The 20,099-nt window shown below is 63.0% G+C and overlaps 1 protein-coding gene across 1 annotated transcript in view; it reads right to left on the bottom strand.

Annotated features, from left to right (window-relative positions):
- Positions 1-2,465: 2,465 nt before the first annotated feature.
- EPPK1 (epiplakin 1) overlaps positions 2,466-20,099 on the bottom strand; it is a 35,972-nt gene continuing 18,338 nt past the window's right edge. The window contains exon 6 of the mRNA XM_051774720.1: positions 2,466-4,923. Within this exon, the coding sequence (XP_051630680.1) occupies positions 2,542-4,923 (2,382 nt within the window). The 3' untranslated portion in view covers positions 2,466-2,541. The remainder of the gene's footprint in view (positions 4,924-20,099) is intronic.

Below are 20,099 nucleotides of genomic sequence, written 5' to 3'. Positions count from 1 at the left end.
TGGGACATGGGGGGTCTGTCCCACCCATGGCAGGGGGTTGTGGGACACGGGGGGAGGAGGAGGGACAGGAAGGGCAGCACAGCTCCAGCGGGTCCCCACGGAACCAGGCGTTGGTGTCTCTGGGAACTACTGAAACAACCACCTCCTCTCCTGGTATTGGGGGGTGGTTTTTCCTCCGTGGCTCACTCCAGATGCTTTGTGAGTCCACAGGACCCTTTAGCTCCCAGGACACCCTGCAGTGGGCAGTTCTTCGGCTCAGCCACCTGGAGTGTGCAGAATTCCTTCTTTCCTTCCTTCCCCCTCAGCTGGCCTCGTGCTGGACTGGCAATGACCCACAAACCTGGGGCTGGAAAAGACACGGAGCACGTGCCCACACTGCAGAGCACAGGCCCACACTCTGGAGCACATGCCCACACTGCAGAGCACGTGCCCACACTGCAGAGCACATGCCCACACTCTGGAGCACGTGCCCACACTGCAGAGCACATGCCCACAGTCCAGAGCACATGCCCACAGTCCAGAGCACGTGCCCACACTGTAGAGCACATGCCCACACTGCAGAGCACGTGCCCACACTGCAGAGCACATGCCCACACTCTGGAGCACGTGCCCACACTGCAGAGCACGTGCCCACACTGCAGAGCACATGCCCACACTCTGGAGCACATGCCCACACTCTGGAGCACATGCCCACACTGCAGAGCACGTGCCCACACTGCAGAGCACATGCCCACAGTCCAGAGCACATGCCCACACTGCAGAGCACGTGCCCACACTGCAGAGCACATGCCCACAGTCCAGAGCACATGCCCACACTGCAGAGCACGTGCCCACACTCTGGAGCACATGCCCACACTGCAGAGCACGTGCCCACACTCTGGAGCACGTGCCCACGCTGCAGAGCACATGCCCACAGTCCAGAGCACATGCCCACACTCTGGAGCACGTGCCCACACTGCAGAGCACATGCCCACACTGCAGAGCACATGCCCACACTCTGGAGCACGTGCCCACACTGCAGAGCACGTGCCCACACTGCAGAGCACAGGCCCACACTGCAGAGCCCGTGCCCACACTGCAGAGCACGTGCCCACACTGCAGAGCACGTGCCCACAGTCCAGAGTACATGCCCACACTGCAGAGCACATGCCCACACTCCGGGGCACGTGCCCACACTCTGGGCTGCTGAGCCACCCACCCTGGGCACCTCCATCTGGAGAGTCCACTCATCCTCCCTGTCCTTCCCTGTCTCATCATTCCTGTGCTTCCCTGAGCCCTCACGGGGCAGGACAGTGGGATGGGATGAGATGGGACAATGGGATGGGACGGTGGGATGGGATGAGATGGGACAATGGGATGAGATGAGATGGGACAATGGGATGGGACAATGGGATGAGATGAGATGGGACAATGGGATGGGACAATGGGATGGGATGAGATGGGACAGTGGGATGGGACAATGGGATGGAACAATGGGATAGGACAATGGGATGGGACAGTGGGATGGGATGAGATGGGACAATGGGATAGGACAGTGGGATGGGATGAGATGGGACAATGGGATGGGATGAGATGGGACAATGGGATGGGACAATGGGATGGGATGAGATGGGACAGTGGGATGGGACAATGGGATGGAACAATGGGATGGAACAATGGGATAGGACAATGGGATGGGACAGTGGGATAGGATGAGATGAGACAATGGGATGGGACAATGGGATGGGGTGAGATGGGACAGTGGGATGGGACAATGGGATGGGACAATGGGATAGGATAGGTGTCACAGCCCTGGCACCAGAGCCCCTGGCCCCCAGTGCTCGTGTGCCACAAGATCCAGCAGCCCAGAGACCCCCCTGACCCCCTCGTGCAGCAGAGCCAAGGGACAGGTCAGGGCTCGATGTCCCACAGGCCACCCCAGCCATGTGTGCTGTCCCCCCTGTACGGCAGGGCCAGGGGCCAGCTGTCCCAGGCAGAGGGTGTCTGTCCTGACCAGAGGGTGTCTGTCCCTCTGCCCCTCTCCTGGGGCCTGACCAGAGGGTGTCTGTCCTGAGCAGAGGGTGTCTGTCCCTCTGCACCTCTCCTGGGGCCTGACCAGAGGGTGTCTGTCCTGACCAGAGGGTGTCTGTCCTGAGCAGAGGCTGTCTGTCCCTCTGTGGCTCTCCTGGGGCCGAGGTTGTGCTGCTCCCACCCCCTCACCGGGGTCTCTGCCTGTTCCCCCTCGGGACACTCTCCAGCCCCCCCTTGGGTGCTGGCCCCACATCCCCCTGTCCTTGGCCATTCCTGTGTGTGCCCAGCACAGCCACGGGCTCCTGGACCCCCCAGAGCCCCTCCAGGAGGGGCAAAGGAAACCTCAGCACAGGGGTGGGTGAGAGAGCAGGAGTTTAACCAGGAGTTTAACCAGTTTAACCAGGAGTTTAACCAGCAGTTTAACCCCCTGCACACGCGGGTTTGTCACAGCACTGACACACAGAGGGACTGGAGGGCAGAGCCCCAGGGGTGCCCAGGGGGCTGAGCCCCCTCCTGTGCCGGGGTTGGGTGTCAGTGGTGCCGCTGGTGGCCCTGCTGGCGCTGGGGGCCCGTGGTGACGGTGGTGGTGATGGTGATCCTGTTCACCGTCAGCCCCCCGGCGCCGTACGAGTCGAGGTGGGCCTCGCGCTTGTACTCGGAGACCTGCTTGGAGGAGAGGAGCTCCCACACGGACACCCGGCGCTCCTGGCACGGCCCCAGGGTGATGTAGGAGCCCTCGGAGCGCAGCAGCTCCACGGTCTGGCGGGGCAGGGCCGCGAGGTGCCTCCCCCGGCCGCGGGTGCTGAGCAGGTCCTGGATGGTGGGGGTCCCCTCACGGCACAGCTCCAGCAGCTCCTCCTTCCGCCCCTCGGGGATGTCCTCGGAGAAGAGCAGGTCCCACAGCGAGACCTGCCTCCCCTGCAGCTCACCCACTGACCCCTCGACTGGGGTGGCCTTCAGGGCCTCCTCCAAGGTCATGTACCCATGCAGGGGGGTGGGTTCTGCCTCTGTGCCCGTGGGCTCAGCCTCTGTGCCCGTGGGCTCAGCCTCAGGACCACCCACGGGTGACGTTTGCTCTGCCCCTGCTGCCGCTGCCTCGGTCACGATGGTGGTGACAACGCTCTTCACCTGCTCCAGGCTCAGCTCCCCTGCCTCGTACAGCTCCAGCAGCTCCTTCCTGTTCTCCTCGGGGACATACTGGGAGTGGAGCAGGTCCCACACGGAGACCTTGTGGCCCCCAAACTCCCCGACCTCCACGTCGACCACCGTGGTTTTCAGAGCTGTTTCGCTGGGTTCTTCCTTGGGGGGGTTGTCACCCTCCTCTCCTGCCCCTGTCGCAGTGTCCTTGTCGGAAGCCTTGACTTTAATTTGGAATTTCCTGCTTGTGGATTCTCTTTTCTTGATGAGAGTGGTGACAACAAGCGTTAACTGCTCCAAGGCCAGTGTCCCCTCACGGCACAGCTCCAGCAGCTCCTGCCTCTTCTCCTCGGTGATGTAGTCAGAGAAGAGCAGGTCCCACAGCGAGACCTGCCTCCCCTGGAACTCACCCACTGACCCCTCGACTGGGGTGGCCTTCAGGGTCTCTTCCCAGGTCGTGTCCCCGTGCAGGGGGGTGGGCTCAGCCTCTGTGCCCGTGGGCTCAGCCTCTGTGCCCGTGGGCTCTGCCTCAGGACCACCCACGGGTGACGTCTGCTCTGCCCCTGCTGCCGCTGCCTCGGTCACGATGGTGGTGACAACGCTCTTCACCTGCTCCAGGCTCAGCTCCCCTGCCTCGTACAGCTCCAGCAGCTCCTTCCTGTTCTCCTCGGGGACATACTGGGAGTGGAGCAGGTCCCACACGGAGACCTTGTGGCCCCCAAACTCCCCAACCTCCACGTCGACCACCGTGGTTTTCAGAGCTGTTTCGCTGGGTTCTTCCTTGGGGGGGTTGTCACCCTCCTCTCCTGCCCCTGTCACAGTGTCCTTGGCAGAACCCTTGACTTTAATTTGGAATTTCCTGCCTGTAGACTCTTTTTTCTTAACGAGGGTGGTGACAATGGCTGTCATCTGCTCCAGAGTTAACAACCTCTCGTGGTACAGCTCCAGCAGCTCCTGCCTCTTCTCCTCGGTGATGCAGTCGGAGAAGAGCAGATCCCAGAGGGAGACCTGCCTCCCCCTCAGCTCCCCAGCCGGCACACTGATGGTGGTGGCCTTCAAGCCGTCATCCAGGTGTGTGTACTGAGCTGAACAATCCTCTCCATCGTCCCCTGCCCTCGCCACTGCCCTGTGTGGATTTCTGGCCTTTGCCGCGAGCGCGGCGTTCGCGGCCTCTGCCCTGTTCAGGATGGTGGTGACCACTGTGGCCACCTGCTCGGTGCTCAGAATCCCCGCCCTGTACAGCTCCAGCAGCTCCTGCCGCTTCCCCTGGGGGACGTGTTTGGAGAAGAGCAGGTCCAGCAAGGACACGTTTTGGCCCCGGAACTCCCCGGCGGTGACCTGGACGGTCGCGGACTTCAAGGACTTTCTCAGCTGCTGCTCCTGGGATTGCACGTCCCGGGCTGGGGGTGCCGCCCTCGCCTCGCTGTGGGGTTTGTCTTGGGGTGAGCTCAGGCCCCCGTTCCCCGTTTCTGCCCCGGTGATGGTGGCGGTGAGGACGGTCGTCATCTGCGGGATGGTCACCGTGCCCGCCCTGTACCTCCTCAGCAGCTCCTCCCTCTGGAGCGCGGGGACGTAGCGGGAGAAGAGGAGCTCCCAGAGGGTGACGCTCTGGCCCTGGAAGAGCCCCACGCCGAGGGTGGTGCGGGCAGCCTGCAGGGCTCTGCGGGCGTCCTCGGTGAGCTGGTGGAGCACGGAGCCCTTGTCCATCAGCTGCAGCATGAGCAGCCCCGTGTCGGGGTCGGGGACGCAGCGGCGCAGCAGCTGCAGGTAGGTCAGGTTCTCCTGGGTGTTGGGGTCGAAGCAGCTCCTGGTTTGGTTCTCGGGGTCGCAGAGGAACTGCCCCGTCTCCTGGTCCAGGTAGCCGCGCTCGCAGGCCACCTCCACGGGGAGCCGGTGGCCGTGCTCGGGGTCGATGATGCCACCGGTGGCGACCTGGGCCCCGAGCAGGCGGACGGCGTGTTCCCGGACGATGAACTCCTGCTGCATGGCCTGGAAGAGCGAGATCCTGCGTCCCGTGTAGGGCTCCGCGTACCCGGTCACGGCTCCCTCTGCCGACAGCAGCTTCTCGTAGAAGTCCCGGCCGATGAGTCCCGCGGCCAGCGCCGCTCTCACCGAGAGCCGCTCGTTGCTCACGGGGTCCGTGAGCAGCCCCGAGGCAGCCTGTGCCTCCAGCAGCACCAGCGCCGTGCCCGGGGTCAGGAGCCCCCTCACCATGGCATCGTAGACGCTCAGCTTCTCGTTCTTGGCCTGGACGAAGACTCCCGCGATGAAGCTGTTCCCGCCCCCGCCCATCTCTCTCCGTTCACCTGCAATCGGGTTCCTCCCCGCCTTGCTCGGCTCGTTGTTCCCGGGGCGGCCACTCATCCCGTGCATCGTGTCTGGGGAACGCTCCTGCTCCCGCGGGGCACCCTCCGTGTCTGAGGAGAGACAAACGAACAGACCCCGCGCTCAGACCCAGCGCCCTCCGCGGTTTTCCCGGTGGGTGAGGACGGAGCCTCTCCCCGGAGGGCGTCACGGGAGCCCAGGGAGAAGCAGGGAGTGGGATCTGGGGCTCTGCTGCCGTGCTGCTCCCTCTGAGCAATCGCAGGGTGCAGACCGAGCACTCCAAGGGCATGTGACAGGTCAGGGACAGACACACATCACACAGAGAAGCGTCTTCTCAGCAGAGGAGACACCTTGGCCTCACTCCAGGACCCACCTGCTCTCCCGGAGCCCGACACTGACTCAGACCTGTGGCCTCAACCACCTTCCTCTTATCTTCCCGGGTGACACAACCATCACCTGCTTTTGGGCTGATGCCACTGGGTGCCAGCACGAGGTAGGAGTACTGCTCACCTCCCTGTTCACATCCCTGCTCCCTCCCTGTTCATCTCCCTGCTCCCTCCCTGCTCACATCCCTGCTCCCTCCCTGCTCACCTCCCTGCTACCTCCCTGCTCCCTCCCTGCTCACATCCCTGCTCACATCCCTGCTCCCTCCCTGTTCACCTCCCTGCTCATATCCCTGCTCCCTCCCTGCTCCCCTCCCTGCTCCCTCCCTGTTCTCCTCCCTGTTCACCTCCCTGCTCCCTCCCTGCTCACATCCCTGCTCCCTCCCTGCTCACCTCCCTGCTCCCCTCCCTGCTCACATCCCTGTTCCCTCCCTGCTCCCTCCCTGCTCACCTCCCTGCTCACCTCCCTGTTCACATCCCTGCTCCCTCCCTGCTCCCTCCCTGCTCACCTCCCTGCTCACCTCCCTGTTCACATCCCTGCTCCCTCCCTGTTCACCTCCCTGCTCATATCCCTGCTCCCTCCCTGCTCACCTCCACGTTCACCTCCCTGCTCACCTCCCTGCTCACATCCCTGCTCACATCCCTGCTCCCTCCCTGCTCACCTCCCTGTTCACCTCCCTGCTCCCTCCCTGCTCACCTCCCTGCTCCCTCCCTGCTCCCTCCCTGTCCATCTCCCTGCTCCCATCCCTGCTCACATCCCTGTTCATCTCCCTACTCCCTCCCTGCTCACATCCCTGCTCCCTCCCTGCTCCCTCCCTGCTCACATCCCTGCTCCCTCCCTCCTCCCTCCCTGCTCACATCCGTGCTCACATCCCTGCTCCCTCCCTGCTCCCTCCCTGCTCACATCCCTGTTCACCTCCCTGCTCATCTCCCTGCTCCCTCTCTGCTCCCATCCCTGCTCCCTCCCTGCTCATCTCCCTGCTCCCTCTCTGCTCCCATCCCTGCTCCCTCTCTGCTCCCATCCCTGCTCCCTCCCTGCTCATCTCCCTGCTCCCTCCCTGCTCACCTCCCTGCTCCCTCCCTGCTCCCTCCCTGCTCCCTCCCTGCTCCCTCCCTGCTCACATCCCTTCTCACATCCCTGCTCACATCCCTGCTCACCTCCCTGCTCCCTCCCTTCTCTCTCCCTGCTCACATCCCTGTTCATCTCCCTACTCCCTCCCTGTTCATCTCCCTACTCCCTCCCTGTTCACCTCCCTGCTCCCTCCCTGCTCCCTCCCTGGCAGATTTTGCTGGTGGTCACTTCAGGAGCTCAGGTCATGCCAAGGGACAGTCGTGGTTCCCTGACATGTTGCCAGCAGCCTCAGAGAGGCTCTGGCTGGTGCTGCCAGTCATTTTCCACCCTGGCTGGCCCGGTGCTGGTCCCCTGTGACAGTGGTGGGACACGGCCAGCACCAGGCAGGGTGACAGGCACAGCCCAAGGCGTGGCTGTCCCCTGAGATCCTCCTGGTTGTGCCATCCCACACCAGCCTGGCCCGACACAGGACACGGGAACGGTCTCAGGGATGGACAAGTGGCTGCTCAGCCCCACCTGCAGCAGTGGGGCCGAGCCAGCAGAGACCTTCCCTCCGGCTGTGCTCGAGGTGGCTCTCTGGGTTCCTGGGTCACTGCTTGTTCTAAGGCCACGGGGTTGGCAGAGCCCCCGGAGCCCCCAGACCCTGCCCTGCCACCCCCCTGTCCTGCAGAGCTGGGGGAGCTGGTCCTGTCTGTGGCTCCGTGAGCTGGGCACGTTTTGGATCTGTCCAAACACAGACTCATCCCGGAATCCCAGCACGGTTTGGGCGGGAAGGGACCGTAAAGCTCGTCTCGTTCCACCCTGTGCCGTGGGCAGGGATGCCACCCACTCACGGGGTGTCTCGTGTGCTGTCACCTGGTCCCCTCGTGAAGCCCTGTAAACAAACTTTCAGCCTCCCCAGCACTGTGCAGCGATGAGGCCACAGCCTCGTAAAAACGGCAGAATGGGAACCCAAAGCATTCCTCTGGGAACACCCATGTCCCGTAAACCGCCCTGACTGACAGTAATGACACGTTCCCCTCAGTATCAGGGGCAGAGCTTAAGTCTCCAGCTGTTTTCCCAACTGGTCGGGAAGTCCCTGAGTCATCGCTTTGGATCCATTTGAATATCGGATTGATGCCGGGGCAGGGGCAGCACGGGGGGGTGGGAGAGGTTTGTCCCAGCAGCCCCAGCCCAGCCCCTGCTCTTTGGGGACCCCACCTGTGGCTTCAGGCTCTTCTGCCACCCACGGCTCTGGCCCACCTTTGTACCTCCAGCCCCCGGCAGCAGCTCCTTCCCCTCCCTGCCCGACTCCGGGAGGTGACGGGCTGGTTGTGCTGCCTGCTGGGGTGGCACCGGGCTCTGGACAAGGTCGTGTCACACCCTGGAGGTGACAGGCTGGTTGTACCACCTGCTGGGGTGGCACCGGGCTCTGGACAACGCCGTGTCACACCCTGGAGGTGAGGGGCTGGTTGTGCCGCCTGCCGGGGTGGCACCGGGCTCTGGACAACGCCGTGTCACACCCTGGAGCCGGCGACACCTTTGTGGGACAGGGATGTCGTGTGAACACCCTGCACTGCAAAGTGGTTTCCCAACCGCAGCCTGTCATTAGCTGCTCTCTAATCAGCCTCCTGATGCCGGGGCTGGGCTGCACACGCAGCTCCCGGGGCAGGGGCTGGCTGGGCCTTTGCACTGTCAGAGCCCAGCCCGAGACACCCCACTGGAAGCGATTTTCCAGCTGGAGAGAGTGGGGGCGGCCCCACGGGGGTCCCCAGCCCTGCCTGTGCCCTGGGGAGGGACATCACACCAGTGCTTGCTCGCAGCCTCCTCGCCAGGCTCCCAGCCAAGCCCCATCGCCCCATCCACAGCCTCCAGCTCTGGGATCTCACCAAGCCCCGCTGTGCCAGCCACAGCCTCCTGTGCCAGCTCCCAGCTCAGCCCCACTGTGCCAGCTCCCGGCTCAGCCCCAGTGTGCCAGCCACAGCCTCCTGTGCCATCCACAGCCTCCTGTGCCAGCTCCCAGCTCAGTCCCACCAGCCCACCCCCGGGCCCCGGGTGCCCGCGGGCTCAGCGGGTCCCGCAGCTCTGGCTGTTCCCCTCCCTCATCCCAGCTCAGCTGAAGCAGCGGGGACACAGAGCTGGTCGCAGGGAGCAGCAGCTCCAGCCAGCCCTGGTGCCACTCGGTCACTTTGTCCCGTCCCAGAGAAGCCCTGAGTCCTGCCCGGAGCCCCCCCGCTCACCAGTCCCGGGGTCTCAGCTCCCCACGCTGGGGTACGGGGCACAGGTGAGGTCCCCACATCCCCTGCGGGTCCCTGGCAGCTGCCTGGAGGGTGCCCTGCAGGACCGGGGCTGTGCTGGCCCTGGTGACCCCCGGCTGGGCTCTGTCCTACCTGCCGGACACGTATCCAGAGCGGTGGATCCCCGTCAGGCTCTGCTCCTCCTCCTCCTCCTCCTCCTCCTCCTCCTCTTCCTGCCGCCTCCCAGCCAGGACGAGCAGCCGAGGCAGGTACCCGATTTAAATCCTTCCCTTCCCCGCCCCTGGGGATCCGAGGAGGCCCTGCCCTGTGCTGACACGCGGGATCACACCTGGGATACACACCTGGGATACACAGCTGGGATACACACCTGGAATACACACCTGGGACACACACCTGGGATACACAGCTGGGATACACACCTGGAATACACACCTGGGACACACACCTGGGATACACACCTGGGATACACACCTGGGATACACACCTGGGATACACACCTGGGATACACAGCTGGGATACACACCTGGGATACACAGCTGGAATACACACCTGGGATACACACCTGGGATACACACCTGGGATACACACCTGGGATACACAGCTGGACCCCTGAGCACGGACCCTGTGCCCCGGCTGGGACAGAGGCCGAGCCTGTCCCTCGCTGTGGCCGTGTCTGGCTGTGCCTGGACCCACAGCAGGGGACAGGTGTTGACCACGTGTGTGCAGGGGGACATTTGGATGGTGTGTGTGCTCCCATCCACCTGCACGTGTGTCCGTGCCTTGGTGTGTGGCTCTGGTGTGAGTGTGTGTGTGTGACTGTGTGTGTGTGTGACTGTGTGTGTGTGTGACTGTGTGTGTGTGTGTGACTGTGTGAGCCCATACATGTGTGTCAGTGTGTGTGTGTGTGACTGTGATCCCAGACACACGTGTGTCAGTGTGTGTGTGACTCTGTGTGTGTGTGTGACTCTGTGTGTGACTGTGTGAACCTGGACACATGTGACAGTGTGTATGTGTGACTCTGTGTGTGCCCAGACACACGTGTGTCAGTGTGTGTGTGTGACTGTGTGTGAGCCCAGACACGTGTGTCAGTGTGTGTGTGACTGTGTGAGCCCATACACACGTGTGTCAGTGTGTGTGTGACTGTGTGAGCCCAGACACGTGTGTCAGTGTGTGTGTGACTGTGTGAGCCTGGACACACGTGTGTGTGTGTGTGTGACTGTGTGATCCCAGACACGTGTCAGTGTGTGTGTGTGACTGTGTGTGTGACTGTGTGTGTGTGTGACTGTGTGTGCCCAGACACACGTGTGTCAGTGTGTGTGTGACTGTGTGTGAGCCCAGACACGTGTGTCAGTGTGTGTGTGACTGTGTGAACCCATACATGTGTGTCAGTGTGTGTGTGACTGTGTGATCCCAGACACACGTGTGTCAGTGTGTGTGTGACTGTGTGATCCCAGACACGTGTGTCAGTGTGTGTGTGTGTGACTGTGTGAGCCCGGACACACGTGTGTGTGTGTGTGTGTGACTGTGTGATCCCAGACACGTGTGTCAGTGTGTGTGTGACTGTGTGAGCCTGGACACACGTGTGTCAGTGTGTGAGCCCAGACACGTGTGTCAGTGTGTGTGTGTGACTGTGTGATCCCAGACACGTGTGTCAGTGTGTGTGTGACTGTGTGAGCCCGGACACACGTGTGTGTGTGTGTGTGACTGTGTGATCCCAGACACGTGTCAGTGTGTGTGTGACTGTGTGAGCCTGGACACACATGTGTGTGTGTGTGACTCTTTGTGAGCCCAGACACGTGTGTCAGTGTGTGTGGGTGACTCTTTGTCATCCCAGACACACGTGTCCGTGTGTGTGCCAGGCGTGGCCGGGGCAGCACGTGCAGCTGCCCCAGCTGGGCTGTGTGACCGTGCCCTGCCGTGGCCCCGGCCCCGCGTGGGCGTGTGTGACTCGTGTCCCCGTGTGTGACTCCTGTCCCGTGTGTGACTCCTGTCCCGTGTGTGACTCGTGTCTCCACATGTGACTCCTGTCCCCGTGCGTGATTCGTGTCCCTGTGTGTGACTCGTGTCTTGTGTGTGACTCCTGTCCCGTGTGTCACTCGTGTCCCGTGTGTGACTCCTGTCCCGGTGTGTGACTCCTGTCCCCGTGCCTGACTCCTGTCCCCGTGTGTCACTCGTGTCCCCGTGTGTGACTCCTGTCCCGGTGTGTCACTCGTGTCCCCGTGTGTCACTCGTGTCCTGTGTGTCCCTCGTGTCCCCGTGTGCAGGAGGGTCTCCCTGCCCCGGCCCTGCCCTCCCTGCTGTCCCGCGCTGCTCCAGGAGCACATCGTGCTGCTCCAGGAGCACATCGTGCTGCTCCAGGAGCACATTCCTGCCGCCGTGGGCGCTCACCGGACCGGCCGATCCGCACTCCCGGAGCTTTTCCCTCTGACTCACCGCGGGGGTTTGGCTGCGGGGAACACACCTGGGCAGGAGGTCCCTGCCCTCGGGATGCGGGCACAGGACCTGCTCCCGGTGTCTTTGCTCCCTCCTCTGCAGCCCTGCCCTGCCTGGCGTCTGTTCTCAGCCTTGGCAATCGCGTTTCTCTTGTCGTGGCCAGAGTGACAGGACCAGGGGGGCGTTTCTAAACTGAAAAAGGAGGGGTTTCGATGGGATGTTGGGGAGAAATTCTTCCCTGTGAGGGGGTGAGGCCCTGGCACAGGATGCCCAGAGAAGCTGTGGCTGCCCCACCCCTGGAAGTGTCCAAGGCCAGGTTGGACGGGGCTTGGAGCAACCTGGGACAGTGGAAGGTGTCCCTGCCCATGGCAGGGGGTGGGACAGGATGGGCTTTGGGATCCCTCCATCCCAAACCATTCCAGGATGATTCTGTGATTTCCCGTAGGCTCGGCTGTTCCAGCTGGGCTGCAGCAGCTCTTCCTCCCGGGCTGCATCCTTGGCAGGAGCCAGTGCGGGGGTGCAGGGCTCACCTGACCTCTCTGGGCAGGAGGGACCCACCTGTCTGTGCCCCCCCGGCCCAGAGCCCGCTCACAGTCCCGGCCTGACGAGCAGAGCAGCAGCGACTCGCTCCCCTCCCCGCTCCTCGGCCACGGCCACGGCCACACAGGGCCCTCCTCCGAGGTGTGCCAGTTGCACCAGAGCGCTCCCCGGAGCTGGCACAGCTCGTTTAGACGCCTCTGAAGCGCCGGGAGTCGGCGGCTGCCCCCGGAGGTTACTTCGCATCTGACACACAGGCTGTGGTTTGTCTCCCCACACCGGACACCTCCCGTGGTGCCGGAGCCCCCGTCCTGTTACGGCCCTGGAGGAACCCCCAGGACACTCTCTGGGAGCCCCGGTCCCGTTACGGCCCTGGAGGAATCCCCAGGACACTCCCCGGAGCCCCGGTCCCGTTACGGCCCTGGAGCAATCCCCAGGACACTCCCGGAGCCCCGGTCCCGTTACAGCCCTGGAGGAACCCCCAGGACACTCCCGGAGCCCCGGTCCCGTTACAGCCCTGGAGGAACCCCCAGGACACTCTCTAGAGCCCCGGTCCCGTTACGGCCCTGGAGGAATCCCCAGGACACTCCCCGGAGCCCCGGTCCCGTTACGGCCCCAGGACACTCCCCGGAGCCCGGGGGGGGGTCGGGCTCTGCTCCCAGGAAACAAGTGACAGGATGAGAGGAAACGGCCTCAGACTGTGCCAGGGGAGGGTCAGGTTGGATATTGAGAAAATTCCCTCCTGGAAAGGGCTGTCCAGGCCTGGCCCAGCTGCCCAGGGCAGAGGTGGAGTCCCCATCCCTGGGGGGATTGAACAGCCCTGTGAATGTGGCGTTTGGGGACGTGGTCAGTGGTGGCCTTGGCAGTGCTGAGGGAGCAGTTGGGCTCGGGGGCCTTTTCCAGCCTGAACAGTTTTGTGATTCCGTGGTTCCGTGGTTCTGTGGTTCTGTGGTTCTGTGGCACTGCCCACCCACCTGCTGCGTGGCCTTTAAGTGGTCGGGTGTTAAAGGGTCGATGTTTTCCAGGCTGAGAAGAAACACCAGGTGAGTTCAGGTCTGGGGGAGCCCCCGAACCACGCCCGGGCTGCCTCCACCTCTGCAGCTGCCCCTCCTGGCAGCTCCACGGGCACAGAGCGAGGCTCCAGACCCACAGGATACCCCTGTGCTCCCTGCCCCACCAGCTGCTCCTGCAGCTTCCCAGGAATCCACGGAGACACCCGGGCTCCCACAGGATGCCCCTGTGCTCCCTGACCCACCAACTGCTCCTGCAGCTTCCCAGGAATCCACGGAGACACCCGGGCTCCCACAGGATGCCCCTGACCCACCAGCTGCTCCTGCAGCTTCCCAGGAATCCACGGAGACACCCGGGGCTCCCACAGGATGCCCCTGTGCTCCCTGCCCCACCAACTGCTCCTGCAGCTTCTCAGGAATCCACGGAGACACTCGGGCTCCCAAGGATGCCCCTGTGCTCCCTGACCCACCAACTGCTCCTGCAGCTTCCCAGGAATCCACAGAGACACCCGGGCTCCCACAGGATGCCCCTGTGCTCCCTGACCCACCAGCTGATCCTGCAGCTTCCCAGGAATCCACGGAGACACCTGGGCTCCCACAGGATGCCCCTGACCCACCAGCTGCTCCTGCAGCTTCCCAGGAATCCACGGAGACACCCGGGCTCGGGCACCTGCAGCCCGGCCTCCCCTGCTGGAAGGTGTGGGAGTCCTTGGCTGAGGGCACCAGGAACCACATCAGAGAGCCGGGAGATGCCTTTCCCAGGGATGTTTCAGCACCGGGGTGTTCGGGGAGTGTTTTCCCTCAGCGATTGATCCGGGAGAGCCCCTGTGGCAGAGCTCAGGTGCTGACACAGCTCCCGGCTCCCCTCCGGCTGGTCCTGGTCCCTGAGCCCCCGGACTGTGGTGCCGGGGAAGGGAGACACGTGGAGCAGGGGACAGCCCACACCTGAGGTGGGGACAGCAGCCCCTGTGCCGGGACAGCCCCGGGAACATCCCCACACAAGCAGCACAGGCAGGGAGACACCACCCACCTCCCAGAGAGGATGAGCGAAGGTTTTATCGGTGCATCCCTCGGGGTGGATCAGTGTGAGTCAACACTGTGTGTGTACACACGAGCAGGTTTATTTTAAAACAGTTTAATTGCAGTGGAAAGGGGGATGTGGGCGTTTTGGTTGTTATCTGTAAAAACGCAAATATGTAAAAATATAAATACGCCCCTAAAGAAAATATATGAGGAAAAGAAAGAAAGAAAGGATGAGAGTAGACAGTGGAGCAGGAAGATTTTACCCCCCACGGATCCAGCCATGAGACTCAATTGCTGCAATTTCAGTGTCTGTGTTGGAGTGATGGTCACAGTGTTGATCTGTTGGGGGTGGGATCCCCTGAAACAAGGGTTTAGTGGGTCAATACACGTTCAGGTTTAGGGGGGGTGTCCAGGTACCTCCCCTGGGAGGGGATTTTTACTGTCTGATGTAGCGCTGTGGATCATGTGCTGTCCTCTGGTGGAAGCCTCAGAAATGACTCTGGGGTGCTTTGGGGGTCTCTGGGGGTCTTTGGGGGTTTCTGGCTCCTTTAATGCCGTGACGCTGTTGGGGGCCGCCCCTTTTGCCGGGCGTGGCTGAGCCAGATGTGCCTTACAGAGGGAACCGGCTGATGGAAACCATTCCCCCGCTCTGCAGGATCTGCTTCTGCCCCACCTTTCCCCTCAGCGGGGCAGAAAACAGCTGGATTAGGGAGTCAGTCCAGGGGATCGGGGACAGGAACTCACGGGGCTGAACCGGTTTGCCTGAACAAAGTCTGGTCTGTCCCAGGGGGACAGCAGCAACCAGAGAAACGCGGCAGCACCCGGTGCCCCTCTGCCTGACACAACCCGCGGTGTGGAGCTCGTGCTCCGGCATTCCCGGTGCCGGCGGTGTCCCGTGGCACGGAGCCACCCGTGTGGGAGCTCTGGGAAGGTGTGGAGCTCCCCTGCACCCCGTGGGAGCTCTGTGAAGGTGTGGGAGCTCTGTGAAGGTGTGGAGCTCCCCTGCACCCTGTGGGAGCTCTGGGAAGGTGTGGAGCTCCCCTGCACCCCGTGGGAGCTCTGAGAAGGTGTGGGAGCTCTGGGAAGGTGTGGAGCTCCCCTGCACCCCGTGGGAGCTCTGTGAAGGTGTGGAGCTCCCCTGCACCCTGTGGGAGCTCTGGGAAGGTGTGGGAGCTCTGGGAAGGTGTGGAGCTCTGGGAAGGTGTGGAGCTCCCCTGAACCCTTTGGGAGCTCTGGGAAGGTGTGGAGCTCCCCTGCACCCCGTGGGAGCTCTGGGAAGGTGTGGTGCTCCCCTGTGCTGTGTGGGAGCTCTGGGAAGGTGTGGAGCTCCCCTGCACCCTGTGGGTGTGCTCTGGGAAGGTGTGGGAGCTCTGGGAAGGTGCGGGAGCTCTGGGAAGGTGCGGAGCTCCCCTGCACTGTGGGTGCTCTGGGAAGGTGTGGAGCTCCCCTGCACCCTGTGGAGCTCTGGGAAGGTGTGGGAGCTCTGGGAAGGTGTGGAGCTCCCCTGTACCCTTTGGGAGCTCTGGGAAGGTGTGGGAGCTCTGGGAAGGTGTGGAGCTCCCCTGCACCCTGTGGGTGTGCTCTGGGAAGGTGTGGAGCTCCCCTGCACCCCATGGGAGCTCTGGGAAGGTGTGGGAGCTCTGGGAAGGTGTGGAGCTCCCCTGCACCCTGTGGGAGCTCTGGGAAGGTGTGGAGCTCCCCTGCACCCTGTGGGAGCTCTGGGAAGGTGTGGGAGCTCTGGGAAGGTGTGGAGCTCTGGGAAGGTGTGGAGCTCCCCTGAACCCTTTGGGAGCTCTGGGAAGGTGTGGAGCTCCCCTGCACCCTGTGGAGCTCTGGGAAGGTGTGGGAGCTCTGGGAAGGTGTGAAGCTCCCCTGCACCCCATGGGAGCTCTGGGAAGGTGTGAAGCTCCCCTGCACTGTGTGGAGCTCTGGGAGGGTGTGGGGCTGGCTCGGGGTCTGCAGAACTGTGTGACCAGCAGAGTTGGATCCGAGGGGGGACATCACCTCGGCAGTGTTGGAGCCGAGGGAAGGTCACCTGGCCGGCAGGTATCGCTGCCACACCCGCTTTGCCCATTCCTGCCTGGCCAGACTCCCAGGGCAGGCGCTTCTGGAGGAAAGAATAACAAAAATGTTCCCTCTGAAAGGCCCCGGGGAACCAGCCCAGCCCCGCGCTCGGGGGACGGGCACAGACCTGCGGGAGATAAAAACGCTCCTTGTTCCGGCCGGGGGAGAGGCGATTGCACAGCTCGGATCTCTGCGGGAAAGGGGCTCCCGTGATTGCACAGCTCGGATCTGTGCGGGAAAGGGGCTCCCGTGATTGCAGAGCTCGGATCTCTGAGGGAAAGGGGCTCCCGTGATTGCACAGCTCGGATCTCTGCGGGAAAGGGGCTCCCGTGATTGCACAGCTCGGATCTCTGCGGGAAAGGGGCTCTCACAGCTCGGATCTCTGCGGGAAAGGGGCTCTCACAGCTCGGATCTCTGCGGGAAAGGGGCTCTCACAGCTCGGATCTCTGCGGGAAAGGGGCTCCCGTGATTGCACAGCTCGGATCTCTGAGGGAAAGGGGCTCGAGCATCCTCTGCCCTGACACGTAATTCCTGGGAAACAAGGATGGGCCAGGACTTCCTGGTGCTTTAAGGCACCTGGCCAGTGGCAGGGGCCAGGAGGGAGATAAGCTCGGCATGCTGGGGTGGTGCCAGAGGTGCTGGGAAGGTGCCAGGGGCACTGGAATGGTGCCAGGGGCACTGGGGTGGTGCCAGGGGCACTGGGGTGGTGCCAGGGGTGAACCACGGCTGCAGCTGCTTCCTGCACAAGGGAACTTGTTTCTTGTTTGGGTTCCTGGCAGCCGAGTTTCCCTTGGCAGCTCCAGGTCACAGGGAGGGAAAGGATCCTGCTCGAGGTCTGGTCCAGGTCCCCCCCAGGCACAGTCCTGTTGCCCGCTGAGGGCACATCGGGACAGGGCACAGTGTGGACTGAGCTCTGACTGGGCAGTGCCTGCTCTGGGGGAGCCCGAGCCCCCCGACCCCTGAGCCCCCCAACCCCTGAGTCCCCCAACCCCTGAGCCCCCCGACCCCTGAGCCCCCCGACCCCTGAGCCCCCTGAGCCCTGAACCCCTCAACCCCTGAGCCCCTCGACCTCTGAGCCCCCCGACCCCTGAGCCCCCCGACCCCTGAGCCCCCTGAGCCCTGAACCCCTCAACCCCTGAGCCCCTCGACCTCTGAGCCCCCTGATCCCTGAGCCCCCCGACCCCTGAACCCCTCGGCCCCTGAGCCCCCCAACCCCTGAGCCCCCCTGACCCCTGAGCCCCTTGACCCCTGAGCCCCTCGACCTCTGAGCCCCTTGACCCCTGAGCCCCCCTGACCCCTGAGCCCCTTGGCCCCTGAGCCCCCTGACCCCTGAGCCCCCTGACCCCTGAGTCCCCCAACCCCTGAGTCCCCCAACCCCTGAGCCCCTCACCCCTGAGCCCCCTCACCCCTGAACCCCCCGACCCCTGAGCCCCCTGACCCCTGAGCCCCCCAACCCCTGAGCCCCCCAACCCCTGAGCCCCTCGGCCTCTGAGCCCCTTGGCCTCTGAGCCCCCAACCCCTGAACCCCTCGACCCCTGAGCCCCTTGACCCCTGAGCTCCCCAAACGTGCCCAGGGGGCTGTGCACAGAGCAAAGGGAGATGTGCCTCTGCCAGGACCTCGGGAGTCACGGAATCACAGGATGGTTTGGGTGGGAAGGGATTTAAAGCTCACTCAGTCCCACCCCTGCCATGGGCAGGGACACCTCCCACTATCCCAGGTTGCTCCAAGCCCCGTCCAACCTGGCCTTGGACACTTCCAGGGATCCAGGGGCAGCCCCAGCTTCTCTGGGCAGCCTGTGCCAGGGCCTGCCCACCCTCACAGGGAGGAATTTCTTCCCGGTATCCGGGAACCCAGGAGGTGCTCTGGGACACGGGGTTTGCCGTGCACAGCAGGGTCTGATCCCACTGCCCACCACGGGGCATCCAGGGCTTCCCTGGCACAGCTCCCAGGGCAGGGGTGGAGCCCCCATTCCCGGGGGGACTGAACATCCCTGTGGATGTGGCACTTGGGGACATCGACTGGACATCCCTGTGGATGTGGCACTTGGGGACATCCATTGAACATCCCTGTGGATGTGGCACTTGGGGACATCCATTGAACATCCCTGTGGATGTGGCACTTGGGGACATCCACTGAACATCCCTGTGGGTGTGGCACTTGGGGACATCCACTGAACATCCCTGTGGGTGTGGCACTTGGGGACATCCATTGAACAGCCCTGTGGGTGTGGCACTTGGGGACATTGACTGAACAACCCTGTGGATGTGGCACTTGGGGACATCCATTGAACATCCCTGTGGGTGTGGCACTTGGGGACACGGTCGTTGGTGGCCTTGGCAGTGCTGGGGGGTCAGTCGGACTCGGTGGTCTCAGAGGGCTTTTCCAACCCCGAGCATTCCATGGCTGTGAGGTTCTACGAGCAGGAGGGAAGGTGGGGAGGGAGGCAGGGCAGGAGGCTGTGGTGGCACACAGGACAAGGTCTGCAGGCTCCAGAGGCCTCAGCTCAGCACCCCTCAGTGCCAGGGCCCTGCTGGAGCCCGGGGGGTCTCGTGCCCGTCCCTGTGAGGTGTCCCAGCCCATGGCACGGCATGGCACTCCTGGCACAGGGCAGGCAGCAGCCACAGGGGCTCTGGCTCTACCGGCACATTCGGGAGTCACCGGGACCGACACCGGCTGCTCCTGTTTGCTGTTGTGGAGCAGGAAACACAATTTCCAGGGTGAGAAGGCTCTGAGGACACCCTACTGTGGCTTTTCAGCACCTAAAGGGGGCCTGCAGGAGAGCTGGAGAAGGACTTTGGACAAGGGCCTGGAGGGAGCAGGACGCAGGGAATGGGTTCCCACTGCCAGAGGGCAGGGTTGGGTGGGATATGGGGAAGGAATTCTTCCCTGTGGGGGGGTGAGGCCCTGGCACTGGTTGCCCGGAGAAACTGGAAGGTGTCCAAGGCCAGGTTGGACAGGGCTTGGAGCAGCCTGGTCTGGGGGAAGGTGTCCCTGGCAGGGGTGCTGGGACTGGGTGGGCTTTAAGGTCCCTTCCCACTCAAACCATCCCACGTTTCTGTGACTTCTCTCCCGTTAATTTGTCCCATCATTTTTGAGCCCGTGTAAGTCCCCAGGCTCCACAGCAGGTTAAAGTCAGGAGTCCCACAGCTCCTCTGCCCTTACTCCCAGGTATTGGCTGCACGAGCTGGGCCAAAACTCCATTTTCCAGGACGTTACCGGGTTAATTAAGGCAAACAGCCCCGGGCAGCATTTAAGGAGGTCAAGTTTCCCTCTATTAAACAGCAGTAGAACTATTCATCCCTGAACTCCACAGCAGAGTGGCTCCAGGGCTGCTCCTCTCCTGGAGGGTGGCACGTGGGCTGAGCCACTCAGGACACAGGAAGGCCACGGGAAAGAGGGGGATGGAGGCTGTGCTGGGGGTGGACAGACCAAAACCATGGCAGGGCCAGGGACCTTCCAGGCTCTCAGCTCCTGTGTGGATCCCTCCCCCTGCAGGGAAGGAAAGCAAAGCAAGGGACCAAAGCCCTCTGGGCTGAGGGGGTTTGCACTCCAGACACCCCCTAGACAAGCTGGAGAGGCTGAGGGGAGGAGACCCACGCAGGTGACACCCAGAGCCAGCCCGAAATCCTGCCCACACGGAAATCTGCCCTCCATGCAACACTCAGGGTTGAAAACCCGCAGCTCGAGTATCGCCCTGAAAAGCTGCTGGGAAAAATATCCACCACGTGCAAGAAAAGAGAGGAGAAGGGGGATAAAAATACCCGTCACAGCAACACCCCCACGGAACGGGGACCTGCACTTAAACCTGGGTGAGGAAAAGGAGGGCGACACATTTCACCACAGCGACCTGAGATAACCCGGGCTGGT

Source organism: Manacus candei, unplaced genomic scaffold (genome assembly GCF_025592945.1).
Source record: "Manacus candei isolate 608988 ecotype Guabito, Panama unplaced genomic scaffold, ASM2559294v1 h1tg000223l, whole genome shotgun sequence".
NCBI classification, from domain to species: Eukaryota; Metazoa; Chordata; class Aves; order Passeriformes; family Pipridae; genus Manacus; species Manacus candei.
Note: the sequence above shows the minus strand (reverse complement) of the source record. Positions and strands in the feature narration are given on the sequence as shown.